At 36.3% G+C, this 23,833-nt stretch overlaps 1 protein-coding gene across 4 annotated transcripts in view; it reads left to right on the forward strand.

The window, feature by feature from the left end:
• LOC117422277 (neuronal PAS domain-containing protein 3) overlaps nucleotides 1–23,833 on the forward strand; it is a 237,578-nt gene that overhangs the window by 65,509 nt on the left and 148,236 nt on the right. For all 4 annotated transcript variants that reach the window (XM_058987671.1, XM_058987672.1, XM_058987673.1 and 1 more), the window contains one exon: nucleotides 4,946–5,190. In XM_058987671.1, the coding sequence (XP_058843654.1) occupies nucleotides 4,946–5,190 (245 nt within the window). The remainder of the gene's footprint in view (nucleotides 1–4,945; nucleotides 5,191–23,833) is intronic.

Consider the following 23,833-nt stretch of genomic DNA (forward strand, 5'->3'; position numbering starts at 1 on the left):
TGCTAAATTAACAGTGTTGCTGACGAAGATTCGGGGAGAACTGAAGTAAATTTCAAAGGCTGGACAAAGATCAAAGGAACTCTAAGAGGTTAAAGGGGATGGTAAAAGTTTGTGTTTGTGAAAAAGAGACGCACATAAGCCTTATTGGGCAGAATTTCAGTCAAATATATGTTTTGATGCGTGTCTTCCAAAGCTTTCAACTAGTCTTTTAATGGAAGGGCATGAACAAGTCACTATGCCACAGTTCTTGAGAGAAAAAAGGTCTGTCGTGTCAGAGTTATGTTTACATGCTATAAAAAAACTACAGTGTTTATGATTTTAAGTTATTTTTTATTTTGGTTTTAGCAGAAGATGGTTTAATAAACTAGATGATTTATTTGAAAGGTGCGTAAAACAAAATATAAGAAATAAACTCTCAGCAAAAATGCATCTATTTGAGTAACCTGATTAGCAGTAAATTAGCACACCATTGTATTCACCCTGCGTTCTAATTGTGATTGGCAATAAGAAAAGTAGGTTAGGTGATTGGGAAAGACCAATCTGCTGCTCTGTTGCTTTCGGTATGAGAGACATGTCACTTGTAGATTGTACAGTTGTTTGTCTGTTATCTATTGTTAGTACACATTGGTTTCTTAAATCTCCTCTCTCTAATAAGTATACAATTGTTATTTAGCAATGGCAAGCATGCTAAAGGCCTAGCCCTGAGTTTGTACCTTTTTTTAACGCAGCAGAAATACCAGTAGTGAACATACGCTGTCACAATGCATGATTTGACCGAACCTGAGGGATATCATTTCACAGAAAACTGTTTTATTTCCTGCCAGCAGGATATAATACAGAGTAATTTACTGGCATTACTTCTGAAATTGTCCAGACCATTGTTGTTAGAGTTAATGTATATCAGAATGTATTTCTTGATAGATTTTTAAAAAAAATTTTGCCTGTACTGTATTAGTTGGTTGTCACAGTTTTGTGTTTATACCCTATAATTGAATGTAGGCCTTTTACCCTTATTTATATGTGCATTGTGTTGCAAAGTTTTTTCAATGACATGTTTTTACATTTTAGGAATCAGGTGTAATGTATTTTAAATAAGCATACATATACAAGGCAGTAAAACACCATTGTCATGAAAATGTATGGATCAGTAAAATCAATACAGTCACACTAGTTAACACCACTGACTGGAAGAAGGTGCCATTGGCTTTAAGTAATATATCCCTCTGGCTCTCAGTGAGATTTATATGCTGCTTTTCAATTTAAATGTTAGTCAAAGTACGGTGCACACATTTACTCTGCAAAATAATACACATTCACAGCAACCATAGTCTGTAGTATCTTTGAAAACAAAATGTATGCTGTGCATTGCTATTCACAAAAACAGAAATACATGTAAAACTGTTTCTTTTAGTATAGTGCTTAATTCATGTGTACAGTATAGTAAAATACTTCTTTGCTCTTACTGTTTGTCTTGTTGCCATGGTTTATCTACTCTTTCAGTTATCTTGAGACTGTGCTTCGAGTCTGCTTCCCATAGTCAGATGGGAGAACTTTTGAATTCTTAGTTTCAGGAGAATCTCATTAAAGTGTATGTGATTGCAAGTACTGCTTGTACCCTACAAATACACCCTTCTTTTATTTGCTGTACACCGGACACAATGGGATGGTGGAATTGTTGACAGTCTAAAATAACATATAACTCCTAAAAATAATTTCATTTTTATAAGAAAAAAAAGTGTCAACTCATGGAAGTTGAAGACTTATGTATATAAAAGTAGCACTGAAAGATTCCATACATTTCTTAATTTATTCAAACTCAAGCTGAATTTTAGCACATACATGGAGCAGTTTTCAAAACACTTGACTTTCTTGTGGTAGCCCAGAGTTCACTCTTAATTCATTGAATTAAACTGACAGCATTCTTTTTTCACAAACTTTCATTGTTAGGACAATGCACCCTGGCACCATTTATAAGAAATTAAATTATGTTACCAAGGAGATAGCATTTACTATAATGAAGAGTAGATCCTAGAAAATGGCCTCTTTCACTGCAGCTCGGAGCACAGCCACAAAAGCAATTGATTGGTCTTGGCATTTAGTTCTATATCAGCAGTGTCATCCATAGCTTCAGGAGAGAGCACTAATCTGAAGTGACATTTCTGTTCTGGCGGGATTTTCTAGCCTGATGAAAGCAATTACTGCAAATGATAATTTGCTGAAGTTTCAACCACTTTAATTGATATTTTTTTGGTTCTCAGAAGTTCAATTGTGAAGTGATTAGCTGATCTGGTAAATATAGATCTAAGATGTGAAATAGATTAAGCTGCTCCAAGGTAAATCTTCCATTATTGGTTCTTGCAAAAACTCTGTTACTGGGCATTGTTTTTTCATTTAGTCTGAGGATTTCCTTTTTGGCACCACTTTTGGGCACTATTAATAAATCCTGATGACCTAACGTTTGATGGCAATTGAACAACTTACACAGCCACTTAGGCAAAAACTGTGTACCACTAACATATTAAAAAATGTGTTTAGAAGGCAGCTGGCCAAGCCTTCTAAAATTCTAAAATAATTGGTTCTCATCCTGAGGGTTTTTGTCAACAGTAAGTTATGAATTAAGGGCTTATAGGGTGATGTATAACAAAAAAAGCTAATAAAATCAATAGGATTTTACAGTTACTGGCTAGTACAATGTCTTTACTCATTTGGCAGGTTGGAGGCCGAGTTCCAGCAATTACTGAAATGAATACTTTTTCCAGAATAAATGACTGTGACAGGCAGCACATGCTAGCATTCAGAATGTCTCGGCCTGTTTCAAAGTACAGAACACAAAAGCAGACCAGACCACTAAAATATGACAGCTCGTTTTAGAAACCGCACTGTGAATTTAAGGGAAAGCAAAATAATCTCTTGCTATAAAAAGTAAACAGCAGAAAATAGGGACACAAAACACACGAATTAAGATAAAAAAAGTTTGGCTCAATGTTTTGGCTTGGTGGTTGTCAGGAAATACCCATGGAGAGAGAAGAAAGGGGGTTTTATTTGTTGTTTCCCCAGATTTCTGTCAGCAGAAAATCTATTCAGACTTCATTATTTTCTTTTTCAGCAACATACACTTTTAGCAACATAGAGTACGGAGTAAATAATAACTGATAATCCTAGATTTTGACTTGTTTTGTAATGTACAGTATTATGGAATGATCAGTGATGGGTTTCTAGGATAAATGCCAGTTGTTTTGTACTCTTTTACCTGGCTATCAGAATTGTAGAGAAACTTCCTATAGTTGCATTGCTAAACCAGCTTTAAAAGCAAAAGGCCTACAGGATGGCCTTGGAGTAAAGAAACGTCTCGATACATGGTACTTTCATCCCTTATGTTGATAGGTACTTAAAAAGTAATTTAAGAAATATACCAAATTCTGTATGTATATCATTCATGTATAGAAAAACGTATTTGCTTCTTGTAGCAAGTGATAAATATGACGCAAGGATGAAGGTCACACAACCCTAGCACATCAAGAAATATTTGGCAGCTAAACATAATGCTTTCCAAGTTTGTGGAACAAATGAAATTTTGCTGCTGTTTGCCTCCAAACAACCGTTACAACTGGTTTTATATATTGTGTGAGCAGCAGACCATCAAATACTGCATTTTTACTGACATGTAGCTGCAGAGATGATCTACAGTAGCAATCTGCCACTTAGATATAAGGGCAAAATGTGCATCTATATTTGGTAGTGAAATTATCCTATTATGCTCTTGATGCTTACAAAAGCTAACATAAATTGACTATGACAACTATGAGTATTGCATTAGCAAAGTGGTAAGGTTCTTTTCCTGGTACATGAAAGTCCCAGCAGTGGCCTTGTAGTTTTATCAGCAAATTGCAAACATTGTGAATTCATTAATCGTTTAGGTGGGCTTATGGATGTCAGAATACAGCATCAGAAAAGAAGGATCATACCTGCATACACAACAACAGAACCATTCTGGTTTGAAAAAACACACTTTTTTTATATTTTTTTGAAAGCTTGATTGCTGAAAGCCATTTCTGCAATTCCCAATTTTATTGATATGGCACATTGTGTTAAATGTCAATTTAGGACACGAGTTTAATACATTCCGATAATAAACAGTATTTGCTGGTGCCTAACATTGCTCAATAATTTCTACTCCAATAAAATTCATACAACCCCCATCTTTCAAATCCTTCCTAACTGATTTTGCATTTGTGGTGCTTAAAAATTAATGTAAGTGTTACCCTATTAGGAGACTTTCAGCTCCCTGTGTGATTTATTGCTAACTTAATACAATACGGCTAGAGATGATGAAAGGGATATGAAGCTGTGGTGCATTTTGTATGTAACTTACTGTGGCTGTCATTGTTGTTTTTATATGATAGCACATACTAGAAATTGTATATTGTACTACACAACTACTAGGCAATGATCTCGACAGATTGATCATACAATATTTGGTGATGGATTTTGTCTTTGATGAGAATCCGGTCTGTATGAATAAGAAGATGTGTTGTTCTTCAGCTTTCAGAAATATCAATACCTGCACAAATGTTCCCTAAACCATTAGAAAAGCAGTGGATAGAGTCAGGGTGTTAAACCTGGATCTTTGTGTCTCTGAGTGTACATTTGTTCATCTCCTGGTCTAGACCGCCATGTATTAGTTGAGAGACATGCGCATATTTCCATATTACTTTTATTTCTATTTTTATTTTAAATTTGTGGTGAATTCAGTACATGTTCAGGATTAACTGCACTGGAGAATGGAATTTTGTTTTTCTCAACCGAGCAAGTGTGGCAAAAAAAAGCTGCCAGGCCACTTTCCATTACTGCCCAGCCAATGTGCCTGTATCCTGCCTTGAATTGACTACCTATATGATATGGTGATATGAAGATAATGCATATTTTCTTCTAACTCCTGTTTCAGGTTGCAAGCATTGAGAAAAGAGAAGTCGCGAGATGCCGCCCGCTCTCGTCGTGGAAAGGAGAACTTTGAGTTCTACGAGCTGGCGAAGCTCCTGCCGCTCCCAGGTGCCATCACCAGCCAGCTCGACAAGGCCTCCATCATCCGCCTCACCATCAGCTATCTTAAAATGCGAGACTTTGCCAATCAAGGGGATCCCCCCTGGAACCTGAGGATGGAAGGGCCTCCACCCAACACCTCTGTGAAAGGTACCAGCTAACCTCAGACTAATAATGTACTGTGAAAACATCATGTGCAGGAAGTAGCAAGATGAGATTGCTGTCTTCTTTATTAAATATGTTGTCTAACAGTAAACTACAACAACAACATCATAGTAGTCATACTAGTTTTTATTAGTGTTCTGTTATTTTTTTAAATAAAAAAAAATGCCACGGCACTAGTAAAAGTGAACACTGCAGAAAATCCATGGTCTATTAAAATTGAACAAGCAGATTCTACAATACAAGAAAAAATGTGAGGGCACCATGACCTGACATCTGATTTACAGTGTTGCTTTAAATAAATTAGACAAACCAATTGGTGATGGTCTGCTGAACCCAGGTGCTCAAACCAAACTCCATCCACTTGACTATGGTGCCCTTTATCCCACTCTGAAGAGGAGAAACAAATACATTTGCACTAGATGTAATATTTTAAGAGGCCCGATTCTCTGAGGATTACATTGTAAATAAATGATAATAACTGATGCTGTATTAATTTATGTGATGAGGTAAGACTTCAGAAAAAGCAATTTATTATTAGCGTTATCTGAGAGGATATTCTAGAAAACGAAATGCATTCGTAATATTGTTTCTAAAACTCTTGAGCACAGCTCATTCAGCAGTCTTTCAATCAATTTACTCGTGCCTTTATGTGAGCACCTATGTCAGTGCTGCTACGAATATGTTATTATATGAGATTTGCTGAAGAAATGACTGTGCCGACTTCTGGCGAGGCATTTCTACTTAATAAGTGATGATTGTAACCTTTAGGGAAATCTCAGTGCGGTGACGGTTGGTAAAGCCACTCTGCTTTAAGAAAGATCTTTATTTAAAGATTCAGTTCAAATTCATTTTCCCTTATCATTTTAGAAAACAGAAGTTGGAGTTGGCATTTGTGCTGAAATAATGGCGACACAACAAATCTACTATGTACTGGAATACATAGCCTTAAAACAAAGAGTTACATAAGGCATGAGGATAAAAATCAAAAACATTTCTAAAATGTGGAATGATATTAATACCCTGACTCTCTTATTTTGTACTGAATGTTAATATCGTAACATACACTGACTGGCCAACATTTTGGAGAATATAAATTGAGTTAGACTATGCCCTATTTGTGCAGTGTATGCAAATGTATGTGGTCACGTGGTGTGTTTTGATGCACAAAACCTTTTTAAATTGTGCGACTATTCAGTAACAATTATGGAAAACAGTCAAGCAATATTCAGGGGCTACACATTTTGAGTTTTTTTAGGTAATTATTCAATAGTTTGGCTAGTCAGGGTGTATAATAATGTCTTTCAAATTAACATTCTTAAATACTGAGACTTGAACATGTTGTGCTACCTTTTTAAAACCAAACGAAAAAATTACACCACCTCATATTCAGTTATTACAGAAAACAAAAATATCTTTGACCTTGGATGTCCTTTATATAACCACTGACCTTTAACATAATTGACCCATCAAACGGTTGGTCCCTTTTTCCGAAATTTGCTCATCTCTGTCTCATCCATTTCACATCTGTTGAGGGACACTGCACAAACAAGCATGACATTTCACTTGTTTTCCGTCAGTACATAGATGCTGACCTACTGTACAACCTGCATATTTATTATTCATACAGTCAGTGTGTCAGATATAATATGCAGACTGCTGTTTTTTTTTTTTAAATGCCACAGATTATTAACACTTTAAAAACAAGGCTTTTGGTATGTCGTCAACATCTGTCTTTCTGGATAGTTTTTTTTAGGGTAATCCCAAGCTACCAAAATGTTTGTGTGTTAATTTGCTATCTAGAGATGGCAAATTGCAATGTCCCAAGTATATACAATAACAGGTAGACTTTCTTTAACACAATGAAGCAGACTGCCTTTCCCCTGACTGGTCTTATCAAATCAGCAGTTTTGTATAGACGGAAGCCATTGGAGATGCAATATAATGTAACTATGATTGTCTGATACAGTCAGTTTTAAAAGATGTAACGTATTGGACCCTGATTGGGTTAATTTTAAAATCTTCCAACTACAGTGTAGTACATTCTGTAAAGTGAACTCCCCAGGTGTAGGGTTTATACAGGTCTTATAACCACTTTGTCAAGCCTCCTGCTGTGACATGGTGGTAATTCCAAGCCAAGTTCCTATCAAACATTGAGATAAACAACAAATTAGTCTCTGACAAACCGCTTGCAAAAAATCGAATAATGACCTGATAATTGGATGGCTTAGAAACAGTAAGATTATCCAGGTGACATGAAGCTTCTGGATGGAAAGAAACAAAGATCTTTAAAAAGATCACTTAGTGATGAGTGTGATGAGTTATAATACAGTAGATGTCTTCTGTGGGCTTTAGAAAATAAAACACAATAACAGTACCACGTTGCCACTTAGTGTAATATAATGCGTCAGTATTGCAACAGCACAGGTAAAATGTGCACACTGAGAGAAAATACATAACTGAAGTCTTTTGGCCAGTAAACCTTTACAGTGTGAACAAAAGTCAGCAAAGAGGCCAGTGGAATTAGATGGTAAGAGAATGGATTTAGAGCAGAGAGAAAGTGAAGGCTCGCCTTACTGATTTAAGAAAAGATCAGACAGATTGCAGGGTAGGACGCAGCAAAGTATATAAAAGACAAATCCTAAAAACGCAGGACGGATGGGAAGGGTAAGGTCCACGTGTCAAGGGAGTGGTACAGGCCCTATTCCTAGCTTTAACTGCTGAGATATTTAAAGAATGATGTTTTTCAAAGTCTGTTTTCCTTAATGAAATAAAATTAATGAAAGCACTGTAGACTACGGTTCATCAAACCACCAACAGAACAGAAAGGTTACATAAATACCAAACTGTGTTATATTCATTAAACAGACAACACAGATATCTCCAGAGTTAATGCTTCGTGAATAGCCCCTAATAATTCTAAACGTGTTAAAGTATGCATGCTGAATTTGTTTATGTTTTATAAAGAATCAATAAAGCTTCATGAGGAGATACAGTAGCAGTATTCATGAATTCATACTGATTGGTCTCCTAACTCATGCATATTTTTCACACTTGAACACGACTTGATGGGAATTTGTAACGTTCACCACTTAAAATCGATATTTGTTGACGTGTTTCTAATCACAATCTTTCTGATTTTGTATTTTTTCACAAGTTCTCTTTACCAAAAATAAATCTCCTGTAATCCTCATAAATCTAGGTCTAATCCCAGTTGCCCTATAGAGCATTCTATTGGCCATGCCATTCAGCATGTGAAAACACACTGTACTGAGACCAGGTTTGCACGATTATAGGAGGTTGATTGCAGAATGCTTTATGTGTGTACCCACTGTGCCACAGCCATTGTTCGAATGTATTAATGTTAATGAGGGTATTAATGTTGTTTGCATCATAACGGACCTGCCTGACAGTTGGTTAGAGAAACCGATTTAGCTGCCTAGAGAGTCATCAGAGTCATGGCAGAATCACTGTGCTCTCAACATAGATACAGGGAAACTTTTTATATATTTTGTACTCTATAAATGGATAGTAATTTACCCAGCTGTGAATGTGGGATGTTTCATTCCCAAGCCATGTTGTAAGAAAAATTGAATGACAGTGAGCAAAACAGCAGTAATTATAAAACTAATTACTAAATGCTGATGATGCCCATAGGCTTTGCATAACTAAAATTAGAAAAGGAAATTGCTTTTGGCTTCATAGTTTCTGTAGGTCTGCTTGTGTGCTGATTTTTTAATGTATTATTATTATTATTATTATTATTACTATAGAATATAAAAAGTAATTGCTACGGAGACACTTTTTTTGCAACGAAACACCTTGGGGATGCATTTTTGTGAATGCCTAACAATAAAAAAGAGTATTTGTATAACCAAAGTTAAATAATAGGGTAGCAGTTAAAACTGAAAACAGATGTTTAAATCAGCCTATTTATTTGGTAATGACAAAAGGATGGGAGTTAGTACGACATTCAGTGGTGTGTTAAGAGATTTGTTCAGCCAAATCGTTTTACAGAATATAATGTTTCAGATTAGTACAGCGATTACACCGTGTAACAAATTTTTTTTTTTTTGTTCCTGGGTAGTAAGTGTTATTTCCTAATTGCTTATGCCTCAAAAGTATAGAAAATGGCTATTATTCCCCACAAACTTTGCTTTTGTGACCAGGACAGTGATATTTTGAAATTTACCTATTTCCAATGAGAAAACAGGTGAATTTGTGTCTTTTCGTTCACATAAAGTCCGAAAAAAACAACATAAGAATCCAAATTAACATGTATTTATACTAAAGTAATACAAAAATGACTACAAAAGATTTAGAAGTGAGTAGTTTTTCGAGATTTACGATTATACTGTAAATCACTTTCACGAATCAGCCCCTAAATGTAGTCTCCCATCATGTTCTCATTATACTGTCCTTGGTAGCGGCGTTCAAAGTCCAGTATATCCTGGATGAAAGTGTGCAAGTCGCAGATCAGAGGAAGCGTCACCAACCTTTTTCCAGCTTCTTCACCCGTCAAGATGGGCTCTGCTTCTGCCACAATGTGACCAGTCTGTTCGAGGCAATCGGAATCGCCTGTAACCAGAATGAGTGGCGCCTCTTCATTGACAGCTCATCCAGGAGCCTCAAAGCCGTGCTGCTCCATAATGGTAACAAGTACCCGTCTCTTCCCCTGGCTCACTCGGTGCACTTCAAAGAGGATTACAACAGCATCAAGACCTTGCTGGACGCCTTGAAGTATGATGAGTACGGCTGGGAGGTCATAGGAGACTTCAAAATGGTGGCATTCCTGATGGGTCTCCAAGGCGGTTTTACCAAGTTTCCCTGCTATCTTTGCCTTTGGGACAGCAGGGACACCAAGGTGCACTACCACAGGCGGGACTGGCCACAGCGGACCGAGTTCTCTGTGGGGAGGAACAACGTCAAGTGGGAGCCACTGGTGGACCCCCGGAAGGTGCTGATGCCACCACTGCACATCAAATTGGGCCTTATGAAACAATTTGTCAGAGCCGAAAACTATGTGGAGCTGGTTGAGACTCTGGTGAAGAACTACGGCACAATGGGCTGTAGGATGTCCCTCAAAGTCCATATCCTTGATGCTCATCTTGATAAATTCAAGGAGAACATGGGAGCGTACTCGGAGGAGCAAGGCAAGCGCTTCCACCTGGATATACTGGACTTTGAACGCCGCTACCAAGGACAGTATAACGAGAACATGATGGGAGACTACATTTAGAGGCTGATTCGTGAAAGTGATTTACAGTATAATCGTAAATCTCGAAAAACTACTCACTTCTAAATCTTTTGTAGTCATTTTTGTATTACTTTAGTATAAATACATGTTAATTTGGATTCATATTTTGTTTTTTTCTGACTTTATGTGAACGAAAAGACACAAATTCGCCCGTTTTCTCATTGGAAATAGGTAAATTTCAAAATATCACTGTCCTGGTCACAAAAGCAAAGTTTGTGGGGAATAATAGCCATTTTCTATACTTTTGAGGCATAAGCAATTAGGAAATAACACTTACTACCCAGGAACAAAAATTGTGTTACGTAGTGTTATGCTACTTTATGATACATGTATAGCTGTATACAATGTCAGCGTGTGAAATTGTATACCAACTGTAAAATAATTTAAAGACATGATATATAGATATATTATATACAGTGTTTATTTTTATAAGTACATTATGTTTGTTGATTTTAAAGTGTTCAATTTTATGATATTGGTCACTAATAGCTTTGGTTTATTTAAACAAAATGAAGCACTTTACAGACGTGAACTAAGGCAAAACTGGTCCACCTTCTTTCATTAATTTTGAGTTTCAAATGCAGACAACCTGCAAATGATGTATTAAAGTACAAATATAAATATGGGCTAAATGTTGGAATTTTCCCCAGTGGTTTGCTTCGTACACTTAAGCGCTGTACGTTTGCGTTGGTGGTTTTGGTAATTAGTCCTTTTACAAATGCAAATGGTCTAATAATGGAGAAATAAATCAGACTGACACGCAGAATGAATATGGAAAGGTTTGTTTCTCACTTTGTGACTGGCCATTTAGTCAGCTGTAACTAATGTCTACACAAATTGGTACAAATCACTGGTCCTTACCTATAAGAGCAAGAAATAGCAATTGTGCTGTTCTCAGTAATTGTCCTTAACCTTAAGTAGACCACCTCCTGCTGAAGGAACACAAACTAAGATTATGGCAACGGTTCTACCAAAAAATGCTATAGTACTTAAATGTCATCCATTATGTAGTACAATTTTATTTGTGGCTAGTATGTACCATAGAATTTGTAGTCTGTAAGGTATTCAGGGAGGGATAGTTGACTAGGGATGCCATTTTTGTAACAAATGAATGTGACATGGGATGCGCCCATTTACAGTACACACATGTGGGTACCCAGCTGGGATTGCATAGAGTATCTTAGAAACAGTATGCAATCAATAGGTTTTGTAATGAGCCCCCTGCCTTTAAAAGAAAAAAAAAAAAAAAAAAAGAGCACATATGGAGCTGCAGCAATATAGCCCATACATTTTCTTCATAAAATATTAATTTACCTTTCGCAAATGTGTACTGAATGTAACAAAAGATCTCTGTGCCCGACAGATGGACCTTGCCATAATCCTGCATAATTTGACTGTCCACTATTACCTGTACTATAATGCTAGAAGAGTATTCACCAGATCACAGACACAGTAGCTGAATGAAGTGCAGCTCTTTTGAAGTATTATGTCTGAAAGCACAGCATGAAGCTCAAATAAAGTTCATTATTACAAGTAATGTCCTTTATAATCTTGTTAGTCTAGTCTCTCTCAGTACGAGACAAATGGAACATTATTGGCTTATGGGCAGTAGTAAATAATTTAGTTTCCAATATTCAGACTGCTTTGACAGTAAATTAAAATGACATGAAAAGGGCTTGTTGAATAAAGAAAGTATCCAATCAAATTTAATTGGCATGACTAATGCAGCAGTAATAAGTTTTATAATTAAACCATGTTGTCTTGGAGCTTTATAACCGTGCATGAATCAAAATGTCAAAAATAATTCCTTGATATTGTGCTTTTAAAACATTGCGGTGCCAATATCCTTTCATGAAGTAGATTTCCTGCAGTACTTAAAGGCTAATGCAACATGAAACATGAATCCAGTCACTCTGTGTTTAATTGATATCTACTAAATCTTGCCTGTTTTTGAAATGTGTGATTTATTTTTTCACTAGGTAGCATTTTTAAAATACTGCCGCACTAACAGCCAGTGTGTGGATAAACACACAGGTCATTAGCTTATACTTACTGGACTCTGTTGTATGATAGCATATTGAATGCAAACCAGAGTCTATTTGCACATACTCTTATTACTGAAGTGGGCACATTCAGTTAGACGAGGAAAAAATATTTGAAACTCTGAAGGAAGGTCGTTGAGCCTTTTTGAGTTTTTAGTGTTTTTGGTTTTTTAGTGTTGACTGTGCTTCCCACTATCAAACCACAAATGACTGCATTTACCCTAATAAGCAGATTTAATCAGACCATTTCTGCCTGTGAAGCGCTGGGGCTAGTTTAATCACACAGTTATTTACTGTCTCTGAGGCATTCATATTGAAACCAATGGATTTGTACCATTAGGTGGAATTGGTGGATATCCTAGCGAGAACTTGGAAACTTGATAACCCATGCGTGAAGTATTGAGCACTGCTATCTAAACGCATGACTAACCATTTTTGTTCACCCATCTAGTTTATTCTCTTGCTGCTACCCCTTCTAGTAAACATCTCTTGAGGACTTGTTTTGCTTAGATTTTTTTTTCTTTGTAAAAGGTCCCACAATTTCATTATATAAAACTGTTTTGCAGACTAGGAAAAAAAAAAAAAACACCCACTCTTGTTACTGTTCTCATTTTTCTGATTTGTTAGATAGCCAGTATGATGGCTTACGATGCTGATGTGTTAGGGGTTTGACCTTTCTCCTCAAAAAGGTCATTGTGAGAAGATAGAATGTCAACTCTACTATCTAGGCCAGGATCCAAATAAGTGATGTGGCCAGTTCTTAGATCTTTTTCGAGATGGCAGTAAGTAAAGGAATAGTACAGGCAGGATTTAATTAGGTTTACTGCCAACTGCACTGCTTGCTGCGAGCCAGGATCAAGCTGGCACTGGTCATGGGGAGGCATATCCTCAAATACAGTATTAATACAGCTGGCCAAGTCCTTTTTCCTTTTGCAGATTTGGCTGTGGAGGTGAGGATCAGTTGGAATGTAAGCGTCTTGTCATGAGACACATGTAAAATGTAGTTTGATACTAAGCTCAGCTGAAACATGCTTATAAACAATAGTAATAATACAGTCATACATTGACAGACTGATACACACACATACTGTATAGTACATGCAATTACTCAATTTATGTATTACTTTCATGTACACTCACAAACAACTGTGGTAAGCTAAATGTTTAATCATTAACTAACATCCTGTATACTGTAAAAAGAAAAGTGACTCAATATAAACAATTTACAATTAGCATGTCGTTGCCAGAAATGCCAAATTTCACTGGTATGAACAGAATATTTTTAAAAAGTTCAAACGATTTGAATAACGCATGTATTCATTACAGATAGAGCTCTTCAAATGTAGCATATTGATGTTGGTTAAAAATCCCTTGCTATATTATAGCTGATGTGTGAATTTGTTGGAATTTCTAGCAATTAGAAATAACATTGGCCTCCGAGTGTCATTCAGTTATGTGCCAACCTCAGGGTAAGCAGTGTTGTAGCAAAAATGACTTAATTTAGGTTTCAGATCTCCAAGGATCTAGATCAGTTTGCTAGTTTGAGTCAATCATTTTATGAAATATGCACATTTTTTATTGTTGAATTGAAGTGAGAAAAATGTCTTTCAGCATAAAAAGGGATTGACTAAAATGGCACAACTACTACAATTGTATTGCATGTTATTTCTAGTTCTTTAATACATAAGTGAATCATTAGTATTGCAATAAGAATCCCTTTTTGTTGTATTAATAATGCAGCCTTTGTAAAATCATTTAGTTGCTGTATGTGTGCTTGAAATGCTCAGAAGAAAGGATGCAAATAGCACTGCAGGGATCATAAAACTAATGAAGATACTAATTGAAAAGGAAAAATTACTATGATCAGGTTAATATTTGGCATAGAGCAATGAGCCTGGCAATTATATTAAGCGCTGGAGAGACACTGAACTTGATATAGGTGTACAGGTAACTCTTATTCAGTTTTTTTTTTTATATATAGACAGTATTTTGGAAAGCGGATAGATACTTTCTACCGCCGTTATGTTTTGGAGGGAGGTGTCCTTCAGATTTGACCCAAAGCTTATGTTGCATTATGAGCATTATGGATCCCACTGGTACACATTAAAAAGAAACGTGACCTTCATGCTTCGCAGGATCCATGCCCAAGAAGCAAGAGAACCAAAAAAAAACATCTTATAGTAAATCAATCAGCACATTTATGATTGTATCTGTCTATAATTGTACCATTTGGGATCATGATGTTGGACTAGCATTTCAGATGATGTAAGCCAGAAATAGAATGGACTTTGAAATCAAGAGATGATTCTGGATCCGATGTGTCCACAGATTCATGTTTAAATTGATGACCGGTGAACATCACTGCTATTGGAATACATTTTGCATGACTAAGCACACAATCGCCGTATATGCAGGGCTCATGTTAACATGTGGATGTTGTTATTTGATTTGACTTATCACTTTTCTTTGACAGCATTGCATTAAGGACGTTTATGTTTAAGACTGATACAACTTCAGTACAGTTTTCATTGAAAAAAAACACGCGAGTTGACAAGGGGCCACTATAATAGATGATAAATCAAGCCCTTCTCTTGCATTGGCATTCTATATCCACATGCCATTCTCAGAGCTGTCCCTAACGTTTAAAATGAGACCAATTAACATTTTATGATTTCTTAAATACAATATGAGCAGCAGGCTGTGGTTTTATAGCTTTAATTCAGGCTTTATTCCATATTACAACATAATAAGTTTAATCCAAAACAGAATATATCTGCATGAAGCAGTTAGTGAATTAAAACTGCTGCAAGAGGTTCTCCTGTCTCCTTGGTGCTATATGCTACCGTGTGTCGTAAATGAATTAATAACGAATCCCTAGTTGATGGGAACTATGTCATTGTGCTGTGTATGTGTATGTCTATATACTGTGTGTGTTTGAGTACAGTAACTGGAAACCAGTTTGTAACTCAAAGAAAAAAAGGGTTATTTTTTTATTGTGATTGATAATCATTTGCAGTGCAATGGGATTTTTCTGTCAACCAGACAAAAAATACGGAAACATAGAACCCTTTTAAGTTGGGGGCGGGGCGAGTGACATGCGACAATGATATGGTGATGATACATGATGAATAGTGTATTTTTTTCTTGGACATCATAACTTGGAAACCAACAATAATAATACAAAGAAAAAAAAAACTTTAATTGACAATTTCTTTAAATTGCTGAGAAAAAAAAAGCATCAGGCATTGGTGGCGGAGGTATAATAAGCAGTTTCTCATCACTGTCTCCGTGATTGAGCCTATACAAAAACGATTTATTTACATGGTAACTCGGAGTAATTGAAATATAGACAAGGTTTGCTTCCAATTTACCAGCAATAAAGTTGTAATAGGGTTTTCTCTGCAATTGTACCCTTAATATGCTCATTCTAAAGAGCAGTATTTTGCCAGTCGAACAAATAACATCAGGGAAGCTTACAACCAGTAATAGCCCCACATTGATGCACGCATTAAACTTGTTAAATCAATTCAGCAGACACTTTCTAAAGTGGACTGTCTGTTTTCTTTCTTCACAAGCCTACTCAAACCCTTTTAAGCTTATCAATCACTTTCATTCCATTTTAGTGACTCTGGGCTTTTAAATTGTAATTATTTATATTCTGCAGATACTTCACTGAAAAAAAAGATCTTGCTGGGGTATCTTATAGCCTGGATATTACACTTGAAAATATACATGTTTACAAAAGGCTTGCCGTGCTGTTTGGTATTATCAGTCCAGGAAAAATAGACTTTCCGTGCCTTGCTTCATTTCCTGAGCTCAAATTCAACCCAGCATTATTTCTTGATTTCAATAACGTTTTTCTTCAATCATAGTTGTTTAATGAATTATTTGTGATGGATTTGAAGTTGCTTGTTAGCACTAGTGTTTAGGATATAGTACTGTAATTGGTGACTCACACTTCTATCCAGGTAAACATGATGCCTTAGAATGTAATTGCATTTTGTTACTAGCTGCTTCCATATAGCTTTCTGGCATTTATTGCATGACTTGCCTGTCCCTTTTGTTTTGACATAATCACCAGTGTCCATTTATTTTATTTCTTTTTTTCCTAGCCATACTAAACCCAATTCAAGAACTTTTGTTTTCCCATTCTGTTACTCTTAGATGTCCTCCTTATCTTTGCCAAGCAGCTGTTTTGTTCCCTCAAACTTTTTTGATTGTTTTTAGCAGTATCCTGTGGATCACAGCAATGGTGCATATTCTGCAATCCATTAGAAGGTTTCTAAAAGGGTACAATAAACATCACAGCTTAGTTTATTACTGCAGAATATTTTAATTTTGCACTCAATCAAAATTAACTTATTTTCTCTCTCTCTCTCTCTCTCTCTCTCTCTCTCTCTCTCTCTCTCTCTCTCTATATATATATATATATATATATAGTACCGTACCGTAAGTTTAAAAAAAACACAGAAAATGTATACCTACAGATGCTTATCTGAAACAAAAATGCACTATCTTGTTGTAGCAGAAGGAGTTCAATCCTAGATCCACTGTAATAGAACTGTGTACTAAATGTCCCACTGTTGTTCTGTATTTGTCTGCACCCGGTTCTCCATCAATCACAATCTTGTGCAACTACCAGCCTGCAATAATGCCCTGGATTTAACACGTTCAGTCCCTTAGCCATTCCTGAATACATTTATTCTACATGTGAAATACTATGCCAGAGAAAGGTAAAGCATGAAAAATGTAATTATGTTTTTCCCCCAAGTCAAGACTGAAGCCCACTTATGGTGAGCAGTTATGCATATTTGACTTGCAGATGTATATACGCCGCCAGTCTTTGGTGCTCTGGGAAGTATCTGAATATGTAGAACAACCCAGTTTCTGTGAATCTTGCTTATTATTGGAAACTGTTTGGACAGTGTGTATTATTTTAATACCTCGTTGTTATGCCCAGGTCTTAGAGATGCAGGTACAGTAATTAAACTGTTAGCTGAAATCCTTTGCCTGGCAGCTGGTGATGCATTATAGAGACATTGAGCTAATCGATTAAAACCGCAGCGACAGGGGAGTTGTCTGACAGCACTGTACTAAGATGAAATTAGTCAGAGTGGCGCAGGGGATCTGAGGGGGGCTGCAGGTGATTTGAGCTCTAATGGGAGCACCCTGGATAAAGGGGACAGCGTGTGCTGATCCCTGTGTAATTAGGACGGCCATGTTTTAAAAGGCTTTCCAAATTATTTTAAAAAAAGAGAGAGAGAACCAGGGACAGGATAACTCGGCGAGGTTGTTTCTAGCAAACTTGGCCTCTATCCAGTGTGGCTGAAATTACATGAAATTATTTGGCTGCTAGGAAATGTGAAATCAAACTAATTGCCTTTTGAACTAGCCTGTAGCTGTGGCAGGAAGAGTGGGTACAGCCTGCCTGCAAGAGCTACAGAGTGGAATTGATTTCACAGCTGATATTTATTTAAAAAATATGACACTTATTTTACACTGTACTCATGCCTTTTTCTATGTAAATTTGCTCTAATCTGTAAACTTGTTGATCTTATGGAAAAAGGGGAAAAAAGGCAAATGCAGAATTAGTTGACACAGCTGATGTGATTTACTTCAAAAGACTGTTATGTCAGTGTGATGCTTTCCAGGCAGGAACAGATACATGCAGAATTTTAAGATCTTTACTTGAAGCTCAAGAAAAAAATAAATACATGACAAAATTCCCTTTGGGGGCTACTTTTTTGTTACAGTACAATTCACACACGTCAATATAAAAAGTAGAATGATTAAGGATGCAGATCCCTGTATTATACACTAGGAACAGAACGTTGTTAAAAACAAGCAAATAAAAACAAAATCTAAATTGAGAAACCAATTCCTCAAAAATACTGTTTATTGTTAATGTAACTTTAAGTTAGGTACGCATTAAATGTGGTGCTAGATCTGACAGTGCCACCACCCCTCTGCTCTCTGCCCATAAACAAGAAATGCAGTATCCTATCAAAAGCTGAAGAACAAAAACATAAAGCTGCCTTTAATGTGAAAGTTTTTGCATACAATACATAATTATATTGTGTACTAATCTGGATTTCTTTCATTATGCTTTGCAGTTTGTTTCCAACACTTATTTGGGCTATTTGTGTAAGTGAAGTGTTTTCATCTGCTTAAAAAGATTTCAGCGGGACTGGGGCCAACGTTTTTTTTTTTCCTCATTCAGGTTCCAAACTAAAAATCAAAATTATTACAACTGCCAAATGTTTCGTAACTCAGTTATGTCTTTAAGGGTTACCAGTCAAGCAACTGTTAAATAACCAGGTAGCTTAACGCCGCTGAATGTGAGGAGCTGAATGTTAGAAATGATAAAAGGTTATTTTGAAGTTTGACTACATTTGTGATGGGAAAACAACACATTGTCCTTCTCTTTAAATGAATATTCGTGTTGTGATTTAACTGGATTTAGGCATGGATCTATTTTGGACCCACTTCCATGCATATGAATAAACACAATACCTCTGGTTTCCATAGTCAAAGAATATTTAAGGTACAGTCTGCAGGGTTTTGATTTGCCCAGTATAATTGTCCCCCACCCAGCGATGGGGTTAGGACATTCTTTAGCGCGTTATTAGTATGAGAATGTGGGGATGTACTATATGGAAAAACCTGTCATATCTATACAATACACAGAGTACATTCATCACATGGTCACTAATTTTAGCTTCAAATCTGATGTCTTAGCAAAACAGAGCACTTGTCTATTTAGCTAATGGGCCATAAAATCTTATCTTGACAAGAATAAGATACTGTGCCAGACAGAGGCTCTAGATATGGGACTGGAAAACGTGTTAGTTACCCCACAGCCATTGCCTGTCAAAGATTGCAAAGGAATCAGCAGTGAGCACTGGCATCTTCAAAGCAGTACATTTGAATCTCTGGGGGTTTTAAAAAGTGGTTGTTAGCTTTGGGATGGGATTTGCTCGTCATAAATCTGATGCAAGTAGGAAAATACCATGTTATAAAATTGAACTCTGTGTTATATTTATGTGGTTCATTACTTGGCAACGTGAACTTAGAAATGCAGCTTCCTCTGGGCTTAGGCACAGACTATAAATATGTTTGCTGACATTCATTTTCCCACTCATTCCCAACAGTTCTGTCCATTTCAAGGATCCAGTGGCATTTTACAATAAGCTATTTTGCGCTTGAAAGAACTCCAGCTGTGCTGTGTGCTCAAAGCTGACCCCTGTCCATTGTGGTCCAGTTAATCTCAGGGGGCCCAAACTTCACAGGATATCTTGTGATCGCTTCTTCTTGGGATGTTATTTGGACACTCCGGTATGCAGTTTTTAAGAGGAAACCACACTGCCAATCAAATGTAAAGTATTTAGGAACAAAGCATTCTCCATACCAATCCTCTGGCACATTATCGTTATGGTATGAACATTAGAAACCAGTATGTGCTAGGCAAGCATAGACACTTCTGTATTGGGAAATTTGGAGTGTCAGTGGTTCTATTTCCATTTGGTGCTGGCTCTGAATTGTGGGGGTAGGTTGGGGGATGGCTCATAGAGAAAACAGGTCTTTGTGTACCTAAGTTAGCAGAGTGATCTCATAGCTCTTGTTGAAAGAGAACAGAAGTTGCAACAGTATACTGCAACCCATTGAAAACATCTAATAGAAAGACACACAACTAGAATTTGGGAACTAATCTAAGAGCTGTTCACCATTTCAATAGATACAGTTGCAATTTTGTTACACAAAACTAAAGCACATGCTTATCAGCTGAAACAGTTTAGTTATGCATTTTAGGCAGCAAAACTATGTTTTGTAATCTCAATTAAAGAACATAACATATTTTAAAGTAAGTTTTTTTTCTATTGCACATCGATTTGTAATAATGAATTTGTAACGTTAATTGGCAAAATAATAAGATAATAAGACTATTTTGTATTTATTTATTTATTTATTTTAAAAAGGAACTCTATATATATTTTAATCACTGGTGTTAAAGTTGTTAATACCATCCTGCGAATGCATGCGTTCTAAAAGGGCAGCATTCAATATTCCAGATACTATTGAATCAGATCCCTCTTGGTAAACAAGAATGGAGTCATTGTTATTTACCAAGCCCTTGGTCAACAGTGGCCTTCAGTGTCAACTGCTGAAGCAAACTTTTTGAAATGCTCTGCATAACATTTCCTCAGCACTAAAAATGGTTCTGGTTCTTTTGTTTAAGCAACAACACAAGAGAAGGGCATTATAGCATTACACTATATGATGGCTTCATTGGGATTACACACTCTTTACTAAGGGCACTTAACAGAGAGAGCAAGTTTAAGAGGATATTGTTATTATACACACTCTGCATTATTATTAAATGGAGTGTGTTTGTTTTATTAATTGTTGTATGCTTTATATGTTGGCTACATTATACAGGCTCCAGTAGAAATCTGTTTTATTTCGTTTGTGTTGGTCATCATTTTTGCAATAGGCAAATAAATGACTCATGAGTCCCTTGGCAGTCTGCTTTATAGCATTTGTTTTTCTTGGCTCTGGTAACAAAAAAAAAAAGAAATCCAGAAGTTTAGTTTGTATTTAATAATAATATAGCAGGCATAATATTTTGTATTTCTTCACTGTGAAACTTGTCTAAAACTAGTTACCAGTCACTCTTGTATTGGACTCCATGCAAACAGTTATTCAAAATAATCTATATAGTAACTTTACTTAATATTATAAATTAGCATACAGAGATGTTAACGATTTAGGCTGCAATAACATCAACCTTCAGCACAGTAATTGTTTGGCAGTGTGCACCTCTATAGATCATGGTTATGCAATGTATAGTTAGATATTCAACGCTAGTTAATGTACACATTTTATCTTTTACTTCAAACTGACCTCTTGGTAATAAATTGAAGGGCTGCTCTAAATCTGTGTCGAGCATTTAATGAATTAACTAATTCTTCAGTTTAACTCAACATTTGCAGTAAGATGACTTGTACCCTAATGGCTTGTAATTAATTTTTCTGAAAATCGTATTTATGATAGTCTGCAGATTCGGGCCTTTATCTAATACATAATGTTCATTTCAAGCCCTTAATTGCATTTAAATTAAAACTGGCTTAGCAGCAAGATGAATTGTGGGAATGCATCAAACCACCCAGCATGTCCTGAAGATGTGAGCCTGAAAATGCAATTTGGTAGAGATGTGCATAATCATTTGGAGTTCATTAATTTTTATTGCACAGGTAGTTTTAGTGAAGTAGGTGATTTTCATTGAAATATATCTGGATGTTTATGTGAATTTTAATATTACATTTACTTTTTGTATCTTGGTTTTTTAATGCAATTGGCTGAGTTTAATCACAAATCGCTTGCCTTACTGGGATTTTAGGATTAGTTCAAGGTACTACATTTCCTGTTAAATCATCATAAATCTTATATAAATAGTGGGCTGTAATGTCTTAGAAGATCTAAAGGTTTAGTTTTATAAATGCACACCTCAATTGTAGAAAATAGTATTATGTTTAAACAAGTTGTCAAAGCATAGAGCTGAACTCCGTAAATTCCGGTACTGTAAATTCCTCATAAATTTGACACTGTCAGGGGTTAACCCATCATTTTTGACAACATAGGCACTATTGCGAGGGCTTCACAAAACAGTCACCAAATATAGCGTTGTAATGGACCATACGACTTTGAGTCTTGAGTTCAGATAGAAAATTGGTTCCACAGTATCTGATTTTCTATAACTAACCGAAAGAGTAATGCATTTACTACCTGCCCAGCTCGGTTACTTATCTCGTACCTTCAGAAGTATAAAATATGCAAAAAAGTAATATAAAATTACTAATCCATTAAATTAATTCAGCTGATCATGATTGCTGTTCTACCACATGCAGTAGCTGAACCATAGGCATTTTTGAAAATGTAAATCTGCCTTATAATATGATGTGAAAAACCACCTGTACCAGAGTGCCATCGCAAGATGCTTCAGTTGCTTCATTTTTATATATGTTTTACATTAATTAATGTCAAGAGTGGCAGCAAGATATTCTCGTGATGCAATGTGTCCTTGGTTGTCCGTTTTAATGGAAGCATATTAAAACGTGTTACTTTACTGTACCTGTAACATATTCGTTGTGGTTTGGATTTATAACCAGTTAGTCAGAATTATTTTTGCCTTGTTAAGCAAAAAGATTTCAGTATTTTAGAGCATTAGGTTGAAAGCTAATAGGTGGTATTACCTGATGTTTACATAATTTACATTTTAATGTTCACAGAGAGAGTATGCAAGGATTTGATGCTAGGATTAGACAAAGTGCCCATTTTACAAGGTTCTTCCTTTACAAAAAAAACAACCCAAAACACCTTTTTGCAAAGTTATTGGAAGCAGGAAGCCTTTGTCGGCCACGTTTCCCACGTTTCTAAATTGCACATTTGTCATCTTTTTTTAAACAAGTTTGAAAGAAAATAGACCGCACAAGATATATATCCTGCTCTGTGACAAGGCTGTCTCTGCCGTGTGCTAAGAGCTCCAGGTCGGAGTTGATAGCAGTCGTTTTCATTTACCATTCGGCAATCAGAATCTGACAGAGGGATTTCTTATTTTCTCGTTTCATCACTGGAGCATGCCGGTGTAGGTTAGTCCCTAATTACTCTCAGACTGAGACGTTCCAAATATTCCCTTGGTGGTAATATTTTTCTGCCTGAATGAGTCATTATGTTGTTTGGCAGACTGAAACACCAGCCTTTCGGTGTCGGAACACTACCCCTCATGTAGTACTGCATCCTCACTGCTGTCTGTTCCATGGCTATCCTCCCTGCTGTGACATTTCAGGTTGTACTCTGAGAGCATATTTGCCTTTGCTCTCTCTTTCTTTCTCTCTCTCTCTCTCTCTCACTCTCACTCTCTCTCTCTCTCTCTCTCTCTCTCTCTCACTCTCACTCTCTCTGACTGATTTGGATGAGTGCCAGCTCTTTTTCTTCAGGGCCAAGGACAGGAGAATGGGATAGTCAGGGTAGAAATGCTTAATGATCTAATGGAGCAGCACCTCACTCCTGCTGAGAGATAGGGCTTATTTGTTTTGTTGTGCACCGGAAAGGTCAGGGAAATCCTTTTCAATGTGGCTGTGACAGCTTCAATCCATGTTGCTGTATATTCTTTACACAATTGAAAAAAAAGCTTAATTCGTTTATACTGTGGCTTGTGAAATATAGTGAAATAATAAAATTTAAAAAAAGCATACAGTGGAATGACTGCTTTATCAATGTAATATGCGTGCTATTACTGTATGTTATACATGATATTATGAAATGTGTAAAATGA

Source organism: Acipenser ruthenus, chromosome 15, assembly GCF_902713425.1.
Source record: "Acipenser ruthenus chromosome 15, fAciRut3.2 maternal haplotype, whole genome shotgun sequence".
NCBI lineage: Eukaryota > Metazoa > Chordata > Actinopteri > Acipenseriformes > Acipenseridae > Acipenser > Acipenser ruthenus.